We start from the raw sequence: 17,721 nt of genomic DNA, 5'->3' as shown, positions 1-17,721 counted from the left end.
GAGGGATTGTGCCTGTTCTCCCCCCAGCCCAACTCTAAAACATGCTGCCAACATTACTTCAGCTCTTATTCTCGACCTGTCCTACTATGCCATTCTATTAATGTCTAAATTTGGAGGTAATCTGCACTGACAACTTACTTTGCCTTTAAAGCCTTTTATGGGAAGAGCCCTTATAGAGTAGGGGTCTCTCCAGTCAGAAATAGAGTACAGTGGAGGCTGGACCAGGGAGGTCCTAGGGATATATGGAGTTTGGGCATTATGTCAAAGAAACAAACCACAAGATAGGTTCAGAGGGCATTGGGTAGATAAAAGAGCAGTGTGGGAGCCTGAAAGACAATTTTTAGACTCTCTTAGTGTAGATTGGTCAATGGAAGAAGGAAAAGGTTTCAGAGCTACTGAAACTAGATTCAAATCTCAGCTGATCAAGGGCAAATTTCTGCTTTGTATAAGGGGGTGATGTCTATTTAACAGGACTGTTGTGGCAAATTGAGAATTAGCTTGCAAAATTTAACTAGTAATTGGCAGCTATAGATAAAGCTGTTGGGGTTGGAATCTCTGGGCAGTGCTTCTCAAGTGGGTGTACTTCTCAAGACTGCAGGATAAGAGGGTAGAATTTTATCAGGGCAGGTAGGTGGCGCATTGGATAGAGCATCTGCTCTGGAGTCAGGAGGATCTGCCCGAGTTCAAATTTGACAGACACTTAATTACTTAGCTGTGTGACCTTGAACAAGTCACTCATAACCCTATTGCCTTAAGAGGAAATAAGAGTCCTTGGAGGAAAATATAATTTGGGGTACCCCTCCCCTCTATGTATGTTTGTGGGGGACCTAGCCTCATCACAAGGCTAAAGAACAATGCTTGGGACCCCCTCCTTGGGCTCCACCTTTATTCATCCTTCTCTATATAGTCATAGCAGCCTGGTCTTCCCCAGTTTTCCCTGGGGAAGATAGGAGCCCCGGGGAAGGAATCTAGGCAGAAATCCTGACCATCCAGCTGGGCAGGCATTATATAGTAGCCCTGGTAGCCTCAGTGTTGACTGTGGATCCATCCATGCTTTCCTCTTTCTCCTCTTCCAGGAAGGCCTCCAGCTGGGTCAGCTGTCTTCGGATGAGGCTGGTGGCCCGGTGGATCCGTCTCATTCGATGTCTAAGTCGGGAGACCAGGGCCCGGCCCTGTGCTCTCCGCTGGCACCAAGCCTCTCGGAGCTCTTGGTAGCAATTGTGACTCTCCCTTTCAACAGCTGTGAGAGTGGCCCCACAGCCAAGGAGGCAGCGCTGCTGTCGCCTATGTCCACAGCTCCGACTATGTTCCACTAAGGCTGCCCGCTGCACCCTAGCCATGCAGCCTGAATTAGGGCAGGGGGTGAGCTCAAAAGGGCAGGAATTCAGGTGGATCCTAAGCTGAGACAAGGGACAGGTGACACAGCAGCCAGCCTGGAAATTCTTACACTGCATAGATGCAGAGACAGAGATAGAAGAGAAAGGTAAAGATGAGGGGAAGGGGAGAGGAATAAACAAGTTGGGGAAGAAAAGAAAAAAAAAGGGAGAAATGGGGACAAGAAAGAAGACAAGAGACAAAAGATGGAAAAAAAAATTAGTGAGTTGCTCTGGGGAGCTTAGATTCAAGTCTACTTCTCACTGATAACTATCCTTTACTGACATCTGAATCAAACCAGTCTGCTTCTACAGGCACAATGGAAAGTTGTGGTTTTGTGCACCCTCAGCCCTTTTCCAGTGGGAATGATTCACAAACTGCCATCAACAGGTACATTGCTCATTCCCCTCCCAAGCCCCTTGAAAAATGAAGTAGCTTCTTGGTTTATTGGAAGGTACTATCATACCTTGACTTGCAGGCGGCTAATGATTTTTCTGAGTTTGTGCACCTGGACCATCAATTTTCTCTTCACTTCTTTTCTACAGCAAGGACATGTCTTTTGTCTGGGAAGAGATATAGAGGCAACAGTCCAGTTTACCAGGCATGGTTAATTTCTTCAGGAAATGATCCACACCCCACCCACCACAGTTTTATCCTGGACAAATGTTCCCTTGACCATTTGTGATGTGATGTGTAAGCTTATTAGCTAGCAGAATGTATCCTTTCCTGTGATCTCCAGGATCTCATCTCACTACATTTTTTAATGATTTATTTATTTTCACATTACAATAAGATGCATGTTGTGAGAGTAAACATATCTCCCTCCCCCACAAAAAGATAAAGAGAAACCAAGAGAAATAAAGTGAGAGAAAATGTGTCAGATACCATTGGCTGTCTCTGGGATGGGTCTCACTACTTTCTAAAAGATATAAATATTTATTTATTATATTCAATGTGTTTTTATTTTACATCAGGGTGTTTCAGGGATCACAGTGTAGACTTTCCCTTTACCTATTTCACCCAAAACTATGAAAATCTTAAAACTGACTCTGTATCTGTGCAATATTAAACCAATATTGCTTTAGTCTACAAAAATTGCCAATGTATTTAAAAATAGGCTCTAATAAATTGTTATGAATCATATTAAATAGAATTATTTTATAAAAATCTAGTGACAAATTGCAAATTAAAGCAGACCATTACAATCGCAAGAATAGTATTGAGGTAATGAAAACAAGCTAAGAAGAATGCACAATAGTTTTGCTTTTTTTTGTAAAGCCATATTTTAGTAACATTAATAACAAAGGACTGAAAAATGTAATCAATTAATAACTGACCTTTCTAAAACACTTTAAAGTTTACAATGCACTGAGAAACAAGTTCTAATATTAACAGGTAACTGTTCCAACAAATCTTATACAGCTTGTAATCACTTAAATCTTTTTGCAAGTAAAACCTGAGATTATTTCTCACAATGCCATAAAAATCAAACCAGGGGATATTTATATTTCCATTGATAGATTTTTGAATTTCAAACTACAACTGACATACAAATTATGTAAAAATAACATATTTTTGTTATATTCATGATGAAAAATAAATTATCTTTAAGTAGGGATAGTAAATGAAGCAATGATGTAACTGAAATGATTTCTATATAGTGACCTCGTGTCAATACAGCTATCTGCTATCAAACTGTATTGTTAAAAGTATTTATGTATATGAATGTGCACAGGGATTATACTTTTGGCACAAAGTCCTTGCCCCTAGAAAATTTTTTATGATCATGTTTCCAAGGACAAATGAATCAGTGATGGCATTTCTTTCCTCTCACTATTGAAAGCAAAGGGAAGATGAGGATGAAAGACATTGGAAGGGAGCTGGTCACAGTCTGGGAGTAAGGAAAGTCCCTCCTAAAGAGGATTTTTTTTTTGTATAACAGGTTTTCTTAAAGTGAAGTTTATTTGTAATCCTGTCATCCTAGTTTTACCTTTCCTGAGAAAGGTAAAAATGCTTACACTTATTCCCACCGAGTTGGAACCAAGACTGCATATCCTACCTAGCCAGCCAAGTTAAGATGCATTTTTTGCAGAAGATATGACCACATGATAGTTTTATTGGTCGCTTGAGGACCCCATGGCAAACAGAACACAGCAAGGCAAAGTCCGGGGGGTTGGCAAAGAGGTTGAGATCATACCCACCACTCTGTAAGTTCAGAACAAAATGTGAACAGAATAGACATAGGATTAGTGATCAGTAGAGGCATCCTCTTTCCTCTTCCTCTCTTCTCTTCCCTTCCCCAACCTGCCCATTGGGGCATTAGGAGGTGGCTGGTTGCCCTCAATCCTTTTCCAGGAGGAACCCAACCTTAAGTGGTATGCTAAATTCATTCAATAAAAAGTAGGCACTCTGGCCAAATAACCAACTCTTTAAGAGGGGGCAAGTGTCCAATTTTTGGCCAACCACCACCCCACCTTGTTCTTTCAGTCATCCAGCACCATGGAGGCCTGAAATCACATGCCTCAGGACTGAATGATGAGTTCACTGTCACATTACCAAACTGGAGTTCCTGGAAGCCTCTGGCCAAACCATTCATGTACACCTCCATTAATTCAAACACAGACTAGCAGTGTTCATCAGTTGATCTAGTAAAGCTTTTCTTAACACTAGATTCAGGCTTCCTAAGGAATGTTGTTCAGTCATGTCTGACTGATTGTGACACCATTTAGGGTTTTCTGGAGTGGTTTACCATTTCCTTCTCCAACTCATTTTACAGATGAGAAAACTGGAAAACAGGGTTAAGGGACTTGCCCAGGGATGAACAGCCAGTAAATGACTGAGGCTATATTTGAGCTTAGGACTCCCTAACTCCAGACCCAGGACTCTATCCACTGTCTTAAAAAATATATTCCACCTAATGTTTTTTCTTTTTCTATAGCCTCTTACAGTGAAGGGAAGGGTAAGGAAATATATTAACATAATACAGAGAATGAAACCAGTTCAGAGGGAAATAATTTACCAAAGATCACTTTCCTGACAGCCAGGCCTCGGACCCAGATATCTTTTAGGAGAAACCTAGGATGGACTGGGGTAGATACCAAAGGAACAGGTCCCTAGGCAACAGCTCTCCCTTCTTTTGCCCTTTCTCACTTTGGTGTAAAGTATACACAAAAAAACCCATGTTCCTCCTCACTGAAAACAGAAGTGGAGGGGAAGGCACGAACTCACCATGATTGTGGTCTTAGGCAGCAGCACTACTGAAGTGAAGCAGGGTGAGACCCCATTTAACAACTACTACTCAGGTTGACATCACAACTTCATTGTCTATATCAACCAATCATAGCCTCAGTCCCAGAGGCAGCGCCCAGCCAGTTCTTTCTCCTTAGGTACCAGAAGGTCACGTTATTACAGGATCAGACTGCAGTCATAGCCTACTATTATCAATTGCTTCTACATATACTTTTGCATTATTCTATTCTTTTTGAGGGTCAGCATTTTCACCTTTTTACATAGGAAACTGAGCTTAGGTTTCTTCTAAATGTCATAGCCCTCAAAATTCAGGGATTTTTCACCACTACTGACTTATGATGAGCTGTTGGGACTCCAAGAATATGTAAGCAAGTTAAATGATGTTTGAACCAATGACCTCTGCTAGAGATTTTCAAGGTATGGGCTCCTTCTACTCTGCCAGGACACAAAGGGATAATTACAATTTGTACTTGCAGGACCAAAAGGAGACTGGATCCTTCTGCATCCAACCTTACCTTTCTAGTCTCTAAAGGATGTAGATTTATTCATTTTATCACAGGAGCTGCTGTCGGCAAACATGCATTAAGAACCTATGTGCTGGGGCTGCTAGGTTGCATAGTGGGCACTTACACTGGAGTCAAGAGGTCCTGAGTTCAAATGCAGCCTCAGACACCTAATATGTACTTACTTGGGCAAGTTTCTTAACCCCATTGTCTTAAATAAAAATTCAATGGGCCACACTAAGTATTGGGGCTACAAAGATAAAAGGGTTTAACAGTTTAATAGATTTCAACAGTAAATAAGGCCTAAGACTGGAAAGGTAGGAAGGGTCAGATGATGGAGGATTCTATATTTGACCTTGGACTGGAGTAGAGGCAGGACAGACTTGCTCTTTAGAAAGCTTAATTTGACAGCCACTAGAGGATTGCACCTGTGGGAAGACTAGGAGCTTGCAGGTTCCAAAGATAATGCAATAAAAATGCAAAATGAAGTGTCTCAAATCACCTTAGGGTCACCAGGCAAATAATATAACTTTTAATCCCATTTTGCTAATGGGGAAACAGAAAAGGTTGTAATTTTAAAAAATCACTCTTTAAATTGGCTCTCAGAGCTGTTGATATGTAAACTTCTCAGACTGAACATATAACATACACACAAACAACTCTCCAACAAATCACATTTGATCAATTCAGCTTTATTAAGTTTTCTGTGGGAAAAAAATAGAAATATAGCAATCACTTTCCTCCATGCGACTCAATCTGAATCCCTGGCTCATTTATCCATGCAATAATTGTGATGTTTGACTTTCATTCTTAGAAGACCATGACATCAGTGGAGGGGATGCTATGACAAGCACACTAAGTGATTAGAGTTGAGTTGTATTCTGAGAATGTACCCTTAAAATAGGTTGGTTGCTGCCCATAGATTTCAAGAAAACAAAATAACTTTAGTTATCTAATAGGAGTCATTTGAGGTAGGCTTTATAACCCACAATTCTATCATCTTTTTTTTCTCTAGAGTCAAAGCACATACAAAAATTTGTATCAGCACCTCAGATTTCTGTGACAAATTTCTCTCTCCTAACCAAGTAAGAATTAATCTTCTCCAAATAGCTAACTTTTCTATTACCCTCTGGTTCATGTATCCAAATCTGACCTTGTTCCACATCCACTCCCTTCTCACTTTTTGCACATTCTGCCCTGACCTATCTGCTTCCCACTCTTACAATTATCTTTTCCTTGTGACCTCAGAGGCTTGTACTCCTCCCCTGACTCTCACCACCCCTATTTGTAAGTGGCTGAGGCCGGCGACCTATCCATTTACCACCTAGCGGCCTCCTCCATTTGCTGACTTCCTTCTAGTCTGCCCCCTCCCCAGGGTCTGGCATTAACTTGATACTTGGCAGAGGCTTGGCTCGAATTCCATCCTAGCCCAGCTCTCGCTCTTCCTGCCCCTCGTGCCATTCCCGATGTATGCGGGGCGGGTGCGGATGGCAGTGCCAGGGCAGCCCCGCGTGGGGACAATGACTCCGGGGGGGGGGTCGCTTCATGAGGCCCCTCTTCTCGGGAAGCTTCCGGGATCCGCGATGACAAGACCTGGGGGACAACAGCCCAGTTGGTGGCGTTCCTGGCCCCCACCCCGCCCGGCTCCCGCCCCCACCTCGCGGGCGTCCTTGTCGGGGCCTGGGTTTTATCCCCCACACTCGGTCTATGGGGGATAAGCTTAAAGACCCCTGGTGGCTGTGGGCGCCGTGGTCTCACCCGCGGCCACGCAGAGGCCGCGGGTGATTTTCAGACGACGCCGGCTCAGCTCCCCTTCCCCGGCCGCGGGTCAGCTCGGAGCGGCCTGTACCGTGCTAGTTCTCACCAGAAGTGCCACGAGGTGCGGCGGCGCGGAGGAGCAGGCAGAAGAGTCCTCAGAGAGAGCCCACGAAGGAAGAAAGAATCCGGAGAGTCAGGGGCCTCCAAATTTATACCCACGCCGCTAACCGAGACTGGTTCCGGAGTACAAGAGAGCTGCTTCCGGGTCAGAAGCCTCGCGGCGGCGGGAACTCTCGGCCACGCCTTAAGAAAAAGTTAAAGGAGCCCGGTTTAACCAATCACAATCGCGTCTCCATTGAGCGCCGGAATGAAGGAAGTTTCCGGGTCCAGAAGATATCGCGAGAACTAGCTTCCTATAAAGGGCCCCATCACGCCTCGGACGGCCTTCTACTTCCAGCGAACACGTGAGTGTGGCTGTGTGTAGCCGGGCCGTGGGAGGGGAGCCGGAGAGCTGAGTTCTCGGGGCGCCCGCGGGAATCCGCCGCCATCGACGCGCGCGGCGGCCCGTCCCGAGCCCGGCTGTGTGTGCTGCGCGGGGCGGCCCGGGCCCGTTTGGAGCGCCCCGCGGGGGCTCGGCCGGGCAGCCGTTGAGCCCGCCGCCCTTGGCCGGGCCTCGCGTGGGGCGCTTCTCCGCGCCCCTTCGCAGCTGGTTGGGGGGAGGGAAGGGGAGGTCGCAGCCTCCGCCTCCGGCGAGTGACCACGTCTTCTCATCCCTCACAGCAAATGGCGGACGACGCCGGTGCTGCAGGAGGAGCGGGAGGCCCCGGGGGCCCGGGCGTAGGAGCTCGCGGCGGCTTCCGCGGCGGCTTCGGCACCGGAGGCCGAGGCCGGGGCCGGGGCCGGGGTCGAGGCCGCGGGCGCGGCCGCGGGGCCCGCGGAGGAAAGGCCGAAGACAAGGAGGTGGGTCGGCGCGGCGGCCGGGCCCCCGGCGGGTCCCCCGCTTCCGTTGTTGGTGTGACACTGCCCCGGCGGAGCTTGGCGGGTCCCGCTGTAGTGCGCATGCGCAAGAGGGCGGGCGCGCTGGACCTGGAATGGGGGGCCCGGGGACGGCCGCCTTGCCCGTGACCGCGTCCTCTCGCTCTGCAGTGGGTTCCTGTCACTAAGCTGGGCCGCCTCGTCAAGGACATGAAGATCAAGTCTTTGGAAGAGATTTATCTTTTCTCCCTTCCTATCAAGGTACGGGGAGGGGCACTGGGGGCGCGGGGGTGTCTGAACAGCCTCTGCCCGGGGGCTTTACCAGGGATTAGCTCCTGTCCGCTCTCTTTGAACCGAGAGTAGAGGGAGCTGGATGTACAGTTGGTTATCCTCACTTTAACCCTATACATGTCACCTAGGTTTTAAACAGGGTAGAGAGTGACTTGTCTGATTTTCACATTTATTTGCATATCTTATGCATACACTTGTACACATCGAGTTACTGAAACAAACTATTTCAGATTCTGTCATTTGATCTAAAAGTGAGAGTAGGATTCGACTTTCAAGGATCACCTGGAGCGAGCCAGTGTGGAAAGTCTTTTCAATTTAAAACTAGAATTGCATTTAAAAGAAAATGCTTTTGTGAATTAAATTTGGCTCAAAGAACTGGAAGGGATCTAATAATCTTTTTGCTCCAAAAGTGTGTTAAAGTTATCTTTTTTAATACTGTCTTAACTAGGAACTTAACCTAATCCTAATCTTCACAGGAGTCTGAAATCATAGATTTTTTCCTGGGATCTTCATTGAAAGATGAGGTTCTGAAGATCATGCCTGTTCAGAAACAAACTAGAGCTGGACAACGTACCAGGTTCAAGGTAATTTGTCTAATTGGGTTAATTCAGTCTAGGCTTAATTTTCATGGACCCTCACAATTGATTGGAAGTTGACATTTGTGATTTTGCAATGAAGTTAACCACTCCATCTGAAAAAAAAATTTTAAGCCTTAAAAGGTTCCCTGTATCATCCTGGTGTTCTTCCTCAGGCAGTCATAGCCAACTAAATAGAAGGCACCTGTTCACCCAGTTTGTGTATATACCTGGAAGGAGTTTTTAAGATGCTCTTTTAACAGCAACTTCTTTATAGGCTTTTGTGGCTATTGGTGATTACAATGGCCATGTTGGTCTGGGTGTCAAGTGTTCCAAGGAAGTGGCCACAGCAATTCGTGGTGCTATCATTCTGGCCAAGCTTTCCATCGTTCCTGTGAGACGTGGCTACTGGGGGAACAAGATTGGCAAACCTCATACAGTGCCCTGCAAGGTCACTGGGCGATGTGGATCGGTTCTGGTGCGCCTGATCCCCGCCCCTAGAGGTACTGGCATTGTTTCTGCTCCTGTGCCTAAGAAGCTCCTAATGATGGCTGGAATTGATGACTGCTACACTTCTGCTAGAGGCTGTACTGCAACTCTGGGCAACTTTGGTGAGTGAGCTTTTTGAAATACTCAAGCTGGCAGGATAGCCAATGATTGGCAGAAGAATAGTGCTTGCTTTCATATTGTTTTTTTGCAAAGCAATGGGGTTGTGGCTTGCCCAAGGTCACATAACTGAGGTTGATTTGAATTCAGTTCCTTCTGACTCCAGGACTGGTGTGTTCTACCCACTGCACCACCTGAATTTAGCTTTTTAAAATAACCTTTAGCTGCACTTACATTAAACTATTAACCCAAGAATAATTCAGTTGAATTTATTTTTCTTATTGAAGAATGAGAGCTTCCTTTAAAAGAGGCACATCTGTAATTGAGAGGATTTACAGAAATGATGTGGGGTGGTGGTAAGGAATTGATTGGGTTAATGGCATGGTTTACAGACTGAGGCAGATTACAAAATGTAAGCTAAAGGTTAGATAGTCCTATAAGAACTTTAAAATACATCTCTGGGGAAATTGGAATGAATTTTTAATTAAAGAGCAGAGAGAAGTGAGAAGTTTCACCATAATTGAGTGTTAATCACATTTACTTCCTTTGACAGCTAAAGCTACCTTTGATGCCATCTCTAAAACATACAGCTATCTAACCCCAGACCTGTGGAAGGAGACTGTGTTCACGAAGTCTCCCTATCAGGTATGACAATGGCAATTTGGGAATTATTTGCCAAAATGATTTCAAACCCCTAATCTCCTTAGCTCTGCTCAGTTGCACTTGAACCAAGTATGGTGTGACTGTCGTACACAGGAGAAAGAACAAGGATTCCCTTCGACAAACAGTTTGACCTGTTGTGGTCTCTCTGTTACAAATGGGATTTGACAACTGACTTAAAAGGCTGTGCTGTATGAATCTAGTGGTAAATAAGTGAATAAGGCTTGTTTTTGTAATTTTAGGAATTCACGGATCATCTTGTGAAGACTCACACTCGAGTGTCTGTTCAGAGGACCCAGGCAGCTGCTGTGGCAACCACATAGATTTGTTTTTTATAAACAAAGGAATAAATTTAGCTATGCCTGCTAGATAAATGTATTGGTCCCTTAATTTTGTTTGGGGAGTTAAGGGTGGGCAGGGTTGAAGTGGTCTTCCACCCCTAATCCATCAAATTCTTTTTGGGAATGACAGAAATACACAGCTAGAACTGCAAAGACTTTTATTGGGATTAATGGATCACAAAACACGGTTCTGGATCCTATCGATTGTTTTATAAGTCAGGCTGCTTCGGCCTTTTTGGCAGCCTCCCTCTCAGCCAGCATCCTGTGCTTCTGCTTTGCAAGACATTTCCGAGCAGTTGAATTGGCTCCAAGTTCATGATCTGTAAAGGTAGAAAAAGTAGGTTAGAGGTAGAATCCATAGCTTATTGAAATCACCCAAACTTTCCATTTCTACCCAGAGACCACTGAGGCAAAGGGAACAGCAGAGTGGACCACTTTACTCACATCGATCCTGAAAAGCTTTTGCAACTTCATAGAATTGTTTAAGCTCTTTCATACAGTTCTGTTGGTAGTTTTCTCCTTCTCTCTGCTGACAGGCCTTCATCCTTTCCTGGACAATATTAACAATTTCTTGATCAACTTTGCTTAAAGAAAAGAGAATTGGGGGGGGGTTAGTTCTTGGTTCATGTAGCCAAGGAACTAATTATTCTTATTGTTTCATATATATGGTATACATATAAAGTATAAAACATGCTGTGATCGATGAACAATATGAAGGAAGGTGTAAAGGTGATCCTGGGGTGCCACAGAAGCAAAATTGGCACACTTACTAGTCTCTTCTCCACTGCATTTCTGCTTCAAACATGCACAAAATATCCCCTTCCTTGCATTCAGTTATGTCTGGTACTCTGTGGTATTGCCGATGATAGTAATAGGTCTTATTTTTTGCCTGCTGCTGCTCTATAAATTCTGCAAGAGAGAAAGTCAATTAAATCCTTAACAGAAAGTTATGCAGCACTGGGGTCTGGGAACTCTAGCTAGTGTAAAATAATAGTTCAGGCGCAATCTTATTTTCCAAGGCAAATTGGATTGCTGGTTAAATTCCCAAAGGCTTATCTCCCATATTTCTGTATTCCTGCAGGTGCCTGGGGCACTTAACCTATATCCAGTTCATACTATTTTAAAGCTTTCCTTGATCCCTTTTTAGCCTTTTCTCAAATACTCCACAGCATTTGACAGCCATCACTTCTACTTCCCTACCTCTATTAAGTAAAACTACAACACTTAATACTTTAGAATGTACCTGGAGAAGGCCCTTCACAAAAAAGGTGGCAGATGCAATGAAAAGCAAGTTGAAAAAAAGGAAAGGAAGCAAGCAGATTCTCAAGAAGTACAGCAATTTAGTCACAAGATTCACCAGTTCTTGAGGTGTGATTTCTGAAGTGTCTTACACTTGGAACCTGCCACCAACTAAGACTACAAGTAGCTGATCCAAGCAAGTTAAAAGTTGGAAATAGAGAGGAAAACCCATACACAGAAAATCACAGGTACCTGATTTTTAATAGTGATGTCCTGATTATGAAGAAAGTTGAAATTATTAAAATATTGATCACTGAAAGAAAATCTATTTAAGAGAATAGCAAACACATTTAATAAAGACTAAGTCTTCTAAAGAACAAACCCTATGAGGTGCAGTCTTCTCTACACAATGCTATGCTGCTTAACTCCTGGGATGGAAATTTTTTAAAAAATTCTTAACACTCAATAGGGGGTGCACTTTGGAAACAATATGGAAAATTCACTTCCAAAAACAGCTTTGGTAATGAAGAATTCTTTTTTTGCAGAAGGTTTTCTTCCCTAACATCACACCTACTAGATCAAATATTCAAATCTAATTGTTGAGGAATCAAAGTACTTGTAAAGGGAAGTTGAGAGATAAAACACAAAAAAGTTGACTTGGGGAAGTCAAGGTGCTTGGCCATTCAAGATGACCAAGCCCCACAAAAGCCTACACATGTCCTGCTATGTCTTGAGAGTATATGCAGCTACTCTGGGGACATTTCTTAAATTGTCCAACTAGAGGCTTGTAGTCTGAAAAATGAGATTTCTAAGGTTTTTTTTGTTTGGAATTTATTTTTAAAATTTGAGACTAGGTTTCTCTGCAGGACTGGAAATGAAATGGCTACCCCCAAATCCAAATGAAGAGAGAAATATGGAAACTTTAACCTATTTTTTTTTCTAACTCAGACCTATTCACCCTTCCTTAGAAAACTAGGTGGCCTTCCCTTTTAGGGAGTTCAACATAGTAGGAAAGGACTTAGTACAGAAACCTGCTCAGTTTTAGTCCAATTGTAGCCACCAACCCCATCTACTCTGAAACCTAGGCCTCCCCAAAGCAGCAGGGATAATAAATAAGCTATGTCCCAAAATTCTGGGGTCTCACTATTCAGTTCAGGGTCTTGATCTTCATAAGCCCCCCCGCCCCGACCAAATAAAGACACCCTGGGAATTACAGGCAGAATAAGATGACATTAATGTCATAAAGTGTGTACACATCTCTCCTTATCTATGTCCTTAGCCTTTTCAAACCTTTGTTCACACTACAACCTCATCTTAATTCACCTTTCTCATCATATTCCCATTTCAAAAACCTTCAGTGGTTTTGCATCTGATTCAGACATCTTCTCTTACAATTCTCACATCTCCGACTATGTTGTCATCCTCCCACCCATGCCTGGAGGAATTCTTTTCTCCCTCATGTTGCCTCTTTATTAACCCTGCCTTCCTTCAAGTTCCAGCTAAATTCTACAAGAAACCCTTCCTGACTTCTATTAATGTTAGTGTCTTCCCTCTGTTGATATCTCCAATCTTCTGTTCATAGTTTGCATGCTGTTGCCCTCCCATTACCCAATGAGTTCCTTCAAAATAGAGACTTTTTGTTTTTGCCTTTTTCCTCTTCGAAAACACACAATTCCTGGAAAACAGTAGACACTTACTACTTGCTGACCCCATGAGAATCAATTAACTTGTCAAATGCTTTAAGAGCAGGGTCCCACTACTATATCATCATTTCACACCCAAGACCCTTCCTCGAAGGTTTATAAATGGATTCAAACCCAAACTCAGACTGGTGGTGGGGGGGCTCCCCCAGGAAACTGTCTCTGAGTCCCCAGTGGTCTGGCGTCCCCAGGTTCGGAGGCAGGCCACCAGGCCAGCATAAGAATGAAGAGGCTGCCCCAAACCCTGCAGCTCCTGGAGTGGCAGTGCCAGCTCCCGGAAGGCGGCCCCTCCGGCCGGTGGATCAGACACTGTATAATCTCGCCGCCCCCCCGCCTCCTGCCTCAGTTTCCCTGGGTGTACAATGTCCCGCGGAGCCCGGGGGGTGGCTGCAGCCACGAGCCCCGCGGGGGCGCCCGGGCCCGGGCCCGGGCCCGGGCCTGGGCCTTTCCTCGGGCTGGCGGGGCGGGGGGCATTTCCGGCCCCGGCCCGGGCCCGCCCTTCGGGTCACCTTGCTCGCCGTGCCCCTCCCCCTCCCCGGGCGCCTGACCAGGGCCCCGCCGCGTGCTCGGGGGGCCGGGGGCGCCCTACCTCGGAAGCGGGTGACGGGCAGGTCGACGAGGAAGTTGAAGGCGTCCGTCAGGATGGTGACCGGGTTGGGCAGCGCCGTGATGGGGTCGGGCGCCGGCGTGCGGCGCGGCGGCTCGGGGTACACATCTTTGTCCCAGTCTTTGGACATCGCGGCCGCGTCTCCCCGCCCCCCGCTCTCCCCCGGCTGGACCCGCGCGCGGCCTGGGCGCTGCGGAGCGAAGGACGGTCAGAGGGGACCGGGAAGGGGCGGGGCCACGAGCGCGCCTGCGCGTGGGAGCCCCGCGGGCCCGCCCCCCCGGCGCGCGGGCCACTCTGGGAATCGTAGTCCGTGGCCTCTGGCTGTGGGCCGTGAACGGAGGCTAGACACAAAGAAAGGAGCACCCGAGAGACTGAGGTGTTGGTTGATTTTTTCTGAATTAGGCCTATGATTTTATCGGTTTTGTAAAGTACCGCCCATCGGCAACTCATTCTACAAGTAGTTTGCTAAACTACCGTGTGAGCATTGGACTAAGTGGGGATAGAAAGAAAGCTCCCCTACACCCCCAAAAGCCTCGTAGTCCCCACTCCCAAGGAACTGATAACCTAATGGGGAGACAACACGCAAATCCGACCAACAGACTTTTTAAAGGGTCTATTATGAACTATGCAAAGAGTCAAAATAAAGGCCCCTGATCTCAAGGGAGCCCACAGTCTAAGGGGAAAGACAACAAGACATATTCAGAATAGATCGCAGGGAATCACAGGTGGGAGGCATTAGCATTCATAAGGCCCGAGAACTGCCTATGAAGGTATGATAAATCTTCTAGATTTGACTTCTAGATGACAGATTAATGGGGGAGTGGGCTGACCCTCCTTCCCCGTTACTCAAAACCGGAATTGACAATGTAGTGATGGTTAAATACAAAATGGAGTTGGCTTGTGTGGGAACCAAGAGAACCCAATTTGTTTTTTTCATGAACACTGTGGCATCCCTGGGTTAGGAGACATGCCACCAAAGACAACATTAGGATGAAGAGGCTGATCAAAGAAAATGGAAGCCAAAAGGATATGACCAGGACATGATTGGTATATGTTCAATCCATAGCCTTGCATGACCAGGACTCCAACCCAAACAACACCGAGAGGGCATACAGGTGTCGGGGACCCGAGTCCGAAGCTGAGCAGAGTAAAACCAAAATTATCAGCCACTCACACCAACATACTCTATAACTCCTTCCTTTGTTTGATTTCTATAATTTCCACAAGGGTCTTAGGGATCTTTACAGGGATCTAAAATTTTGTCTGGTGGCCAGCCCAGACTGTCCCATGTGAGAATCTCACTTTGACTATTAAACTACTTATATATTGAATCTGGAGATCCACAGCCTCTTTCTTCTGTATCATGTTGGAGCCCTTTTGGAGGAGCCTTGAATATCCTATTGAATGGGGTATTTTTGGGCTAGACAAGAAGTGAGGAGAGTCTAAACTACGGTGGTAGCTATATTAATGGAGAGGAAAGGGTATGGAAAAAATATCTCATAGAAATTACAAGATTTGACAAATGATATATAGAAAGAGAGTTAAAAGCTAAGGAGGATACCAAGGCTGTAAACATGGGTAACTAGAATGATGGTCATGCCCTGGACAATAACAATGAAGTTCAAAAGAGAAGAGGGTTTGGGGAAAAGATAAATTTTGTTTTAGACATGTTGAGCTGGAGATACCTAGGGGGTATTGGGTTTGAGTTCAAAGGTCAGGAATTCCAATTCATGTACTCAAGGTTTCTCCCCATCATACTGGATGAAGTTCAGTTGATAATAAAGGCAGCAGTCGAAATTTATCCTTTTGAATTATCCTCTTAGTCTGGTTGCTATTGTAGTGCCCAGGTTCCATCTTGCTAAATGCACCAATGTCTTAAGATTTTTCCTAAATCATGTTTATGCATGTCCTAAATCATGTTTATACATGTCTTTTTTTTTTAAGTCTTTGCAAGGCAATGTGGTTAAGTGGCTTACCCAAGGCCAAACGGCTAGGTAATCATTCAGTGTCTGAAGCCAGATTTGAACTCAGGTACTCCTGACTCCAGGGCCGGTACTCTATCCATTGCATCGTACCATCTAACTGCCCCTATGCATGTCTTTGACATGCAGTCTTTTGATCTATGTTACTGAAGACACTTTCTCCTGCCCTGTGACCCCATCACAAATTCATTTCTTCTCTCAGTAGCAGTCTAGACACCTGGTTCTGTAGATTGAATCATTCTGAACTCTTCTTTGTGTCACCCCCTTCCCACCATATCTAATCAATTGCCAAGTCTTGAAGCTTAGACCACTACATGTTTGCCTTTAGGTGATCAGTAGCTCTTTTCTTCCAGATGCCTTCAATATACAACCCCCCCCACACACACACACACAACCTCCCTGGAAAAAAGCCCGCACCCAGAGTTCCCGGTTCAGTGCCATGTCCTAGTCCTGTGTATGTCTCTACTTTCACTTTTTCTTGGTCTTCAGCATCAACTTGTGTCTCTGCTGGCCTGGATAAGTAGGTATGGAAGGTTGTCCCCTCAATTAGCTGACTCCACTCCCCCTTCATTTCACCCACAATCTTACTATCTCTGTTGCAGGTCCAGAATGTTTTCAATAAAGAACACCAAATCTCTCTTAAATGTTCCCCTCCTAGTGGGAGCAGAATCATTTTTGTTGCTTTATGTTTATCTCCTGAGATTTCTTAGATCCACATGCATTGAAAGGGGGGAACTGTTCAGAGAAAAAGAAAAACCTAGTGAAGTATAGATGTTCCATATTTATATATTCTAGGACTAGTCACAGGTTCAGAGCAATTTATGGTAGATGCCAAAAGGAAGTCACTGAGAGCCAGGGGTGGAGGTTATTCTTGGGAGTTTGTCTTCCTTTGGTAGGATGGTAAAGGAGAGAGGATTTATTTGGGGTGCCATGATCAGTGAGTATTAAAATAGTGTTAACAGAAAGGACTTAGCACTGTCTTGTCAAGTCCTCATTTTTTTTTTTTAGGTTTTTGCAAGGCAAATGGGGTTAAGTGGCTTGCCCAAGGCCACACAGCTGGGTAATTATTAAGTGTCTGAGACCAGATTTGAACACAGGTACTCCTGACTCCAAAGCGGGTGCTTTATCCACTATGCCACCTAGCTGCCCAAGTCCTCATTTTTTTAAAACATTTAAAACATTTTAAAAAACATTTATTTATTTAAGGCAATGGGATTAAGAGTGATTTGCCCAAGGTCACACAGCTAGGTAATTATTGTCTGAGACTGGATTTGAACTCAGGTCCTCCTGACTCCAGGGATGGTATTCTATCCACTGTGCCACCTAACTGCCCCAAGTCTTCATTCTTTCATGAAAGCCAAAGGGAACAAGAAACACATGCACAGGTTGAGACATAAGAGGAGAAAGAGCCAAGTAGACTGATCCTGCTGGTTTGACCATAGAGACCATGGTAACAGAGATGGGAAATACCAGAGCCCCTATTTACACCTGACTGAAGCTTTCAGAGATGTCACTCTGTGGTAGGAGCCCATAGCTAAACCACATAGGCTAGGCTAGTTTCCCCCTAAAAAGGCAATAAAGCTGTCTTCAGACCTAAGGGACCCAGGAGATTAAAGTTTGAAAATATACTCCATTATAGAAAAGGCTGAGGGGCAGGGATTTAAGCTCTGCAGAATTAATGCTATATTCTTACTGAATAACCTTTCTGTGTTTTCATTACAGAAACTTCTTTGGTTAAAAGTTAAATGATCCACAATCGTCTCATTTTTTTCATCCCAAGTCTGAACCTCTGGACCAGTCTGAGTCAGTTCTGACCCAGAACACCCCTCCTCCTAGAGTAGAGTCCTCTACTCCCTCTCAC

The 17,721-nt window shown here is 45.0% G+C and overlaps 3 protein-coding genes, 1 long non-coding RNA gene and 2 other non-coding genes across 6 annotated transcripts; 3 read left to right on the top strand and 3 right to left on the bottom strand.

The window, feature by feature from the left end:
- Positions 1 to 869: 869 nt before the first annotated feature.
- Positions 870 to 4,710, bottom strand: RNF151 (ring finger protein 151). The gene is made up of 4 exons (XM_074197215.1): positions 4,603 to 4,710; positions 3,434 to 3,579; positions 1,841 to 1,937; positions 870 to 1,448 (listed from the first exon to the last, which is right to left on the bottom strand). The coding sequence occupies exons 1-4, from the start codon at positions 4,603 to 4,605 to the stop codon at positions 1,005 to 1,007; spliced, it is 690 nt and encodes a 229-aa protein (XP_074053316.1). The 5' UTR covers positions 4,606 to 4,710; the 3' UTR covers positions 870 to 1,004.
- A 24-nt stretch (positions 4,711 to 4,734) lies between these two features.
- Positions 4,735 to 7,071, top strand: LOC141495642 (uncharacterized). Its single transcript, XR_012470817.1, has 3 exons — positions 4,735 to 5,040; positions 6,142 to 6,211; positions 6,959 to 7,071. It is a non-coding gene; the product is annotated as an uncharacterized LOC141495642 (long non-coding RNA).
- On the bottom strand, positions 6,795 to 6,923 carry LOC141496738 (small nucleolar RNA ACA64). The gene has a single exon (XR_012471136.1). It is a non-coding gene; the product is annotated as a small nucleolar RNA ACA64 (small nucleolar RNA).
- A 546-nt stretch (positions 7,072 to 7,617) lies between the features above and the next one.
- Positions 7,618 to 10,365, top strand: RPS2 (ribosomal protein S2). The gene is made up of 6 exons (XM_074197213.1): positions 7,618 to 7,844; positions 8,031 to 8,120; positions 8,627 to 8,734; positions 9,003 to 9,336; positions 9,885 to 9,976; positions 10,234 to 10,365. Exons 1-6 carry the CDS (start codon positions 7,668 to 7,670, stop codon positions 10,312 to 10,314), a joined length of 882 nt encoding a protein of 293 aa, XP_074053314.1. The 5' UTR covers positions 7,618 to 7,667; the 3' UTR covers positions 10,315 to 10,365.
- LOC141496717 (small nucleolar RNA SNORA64/SNORA10 family) lies at positions 10,029 to 10,164 on the top strand. The gene has a single exon (XR_012471120.1). It is a non-coding gene; the product is annotated as a small nucleolar RNA SNORA64/SNORA10 family (small nucleolar RNA).
- Positions 10,366 to 10,473: 108 nt separating the features above from the next.
- On the bottom strand, positions 10,474 to 14,085 carry NDUFB10 (NADH:ubiquinone oxidoreductase subunit B10). The gene is made up of 4 exons (XM_074197216.1): positions 13,861 to 14,085; positions 11,103 to 11,241; positions 10,777 to 10,916; positions 10,474 to 10,652 (listed from the first exon to the last, which is right to left on the bottom strand). The coding sequence occupies exons 1-4, from the start codon at positions 14,006 to 14,008 to the stop codon at positions 10,549 to 10,551; spliced, it is 531 nt and encodes a 176-aa protein (XP_074053317.1). The 5' UTR covers positions 14,009 to 14,085; the 3' UTR covers positions 10,474 to 10,548.
- Between the last annotated feature and the right edge of the window lie 3,636 nt (positions 14,086 to 17,721).

Source organism: Macrotis lagotis, chromosome 8 (assembly GCF_037893015.1).
Source record: "Macrotis lagotis isolate mMagLag1 chromosome 8, bilby.v1.9.chrom.fasta, whole genome shotgun sequence".
Taxonomy (NCBI): domain Eukaryota; kingdom Metazoa; phylum Chordata; class Mammalia; order Peramelemorphia; family Peramelidae; genus Macrotis; species Macrotis lagotis.
Note: the sequence above shows the minus strand (reverse complement) of the source record. Positions and strands in the feature narration are given on the sequence as shown.

Bases quoted from the DNA above. Each gene is read 5' to 3' on its own strand.
- NDUFB10 (XM_074197216.1), bottom strand. From the start codon at position 14,008: ATGTCCAAAGACTGGGACAAAGATGTGTACCCCGAGCCGCCGCGCCGC. The intron at 11,242-13,860 runs GTAGGGCGCCCC...TCTCTCTTGCAG, and splicing joins GCCCGTCACCCGCTTCCGAG to AATTTATAGAGCAGCAGCAG. The intron at 10,917-11,102 runs GTAAGTGTGCCA...CTTTTCTTTAAG, and splicing joins ATGCAGTGGAGAAGAGACTA to CAAAGTTGATCAAGAAATTG.
- RPS2 (XM_074197213.1), top strand. From the start codon at position 7,668: ATGGCGGACGACGCCGGTGCTGCAGGAGGAGCGGGAGGCCCCGGGGGC. The intron at 9,337-9,884 runs GTGAGTGAGCTT...TTCCTTTGACAG, and splicing joins TGCAACTCTGGGCAACTTTG to CTAAAGCTACCTTTGATGCC. The intron at 9,977-10,233 runs GTATGACAATGG...TTGTAATTTTAG, and splicing joins TCACGAAGTCTCCCTATCAG to GAATTCACGGATCATCTTGT.
- RNF151 (XM_074197215.1), bottom strand. The intron at 1,938-3,433 runs GTAGGATATGCA...ATCTCTTCCCAG, and splicing joins ATCTTAACTTGGCTGGCTAG to ACAAAAGACATGTCCTTGCT. The intron at 1,449-1,840 runs GTATGATAGTAC...GCATCTATGCAG, and splicing joins TTAGCCGCCTGCAAGTCAAG to TGTAAGAATTTCCAGGCTGG.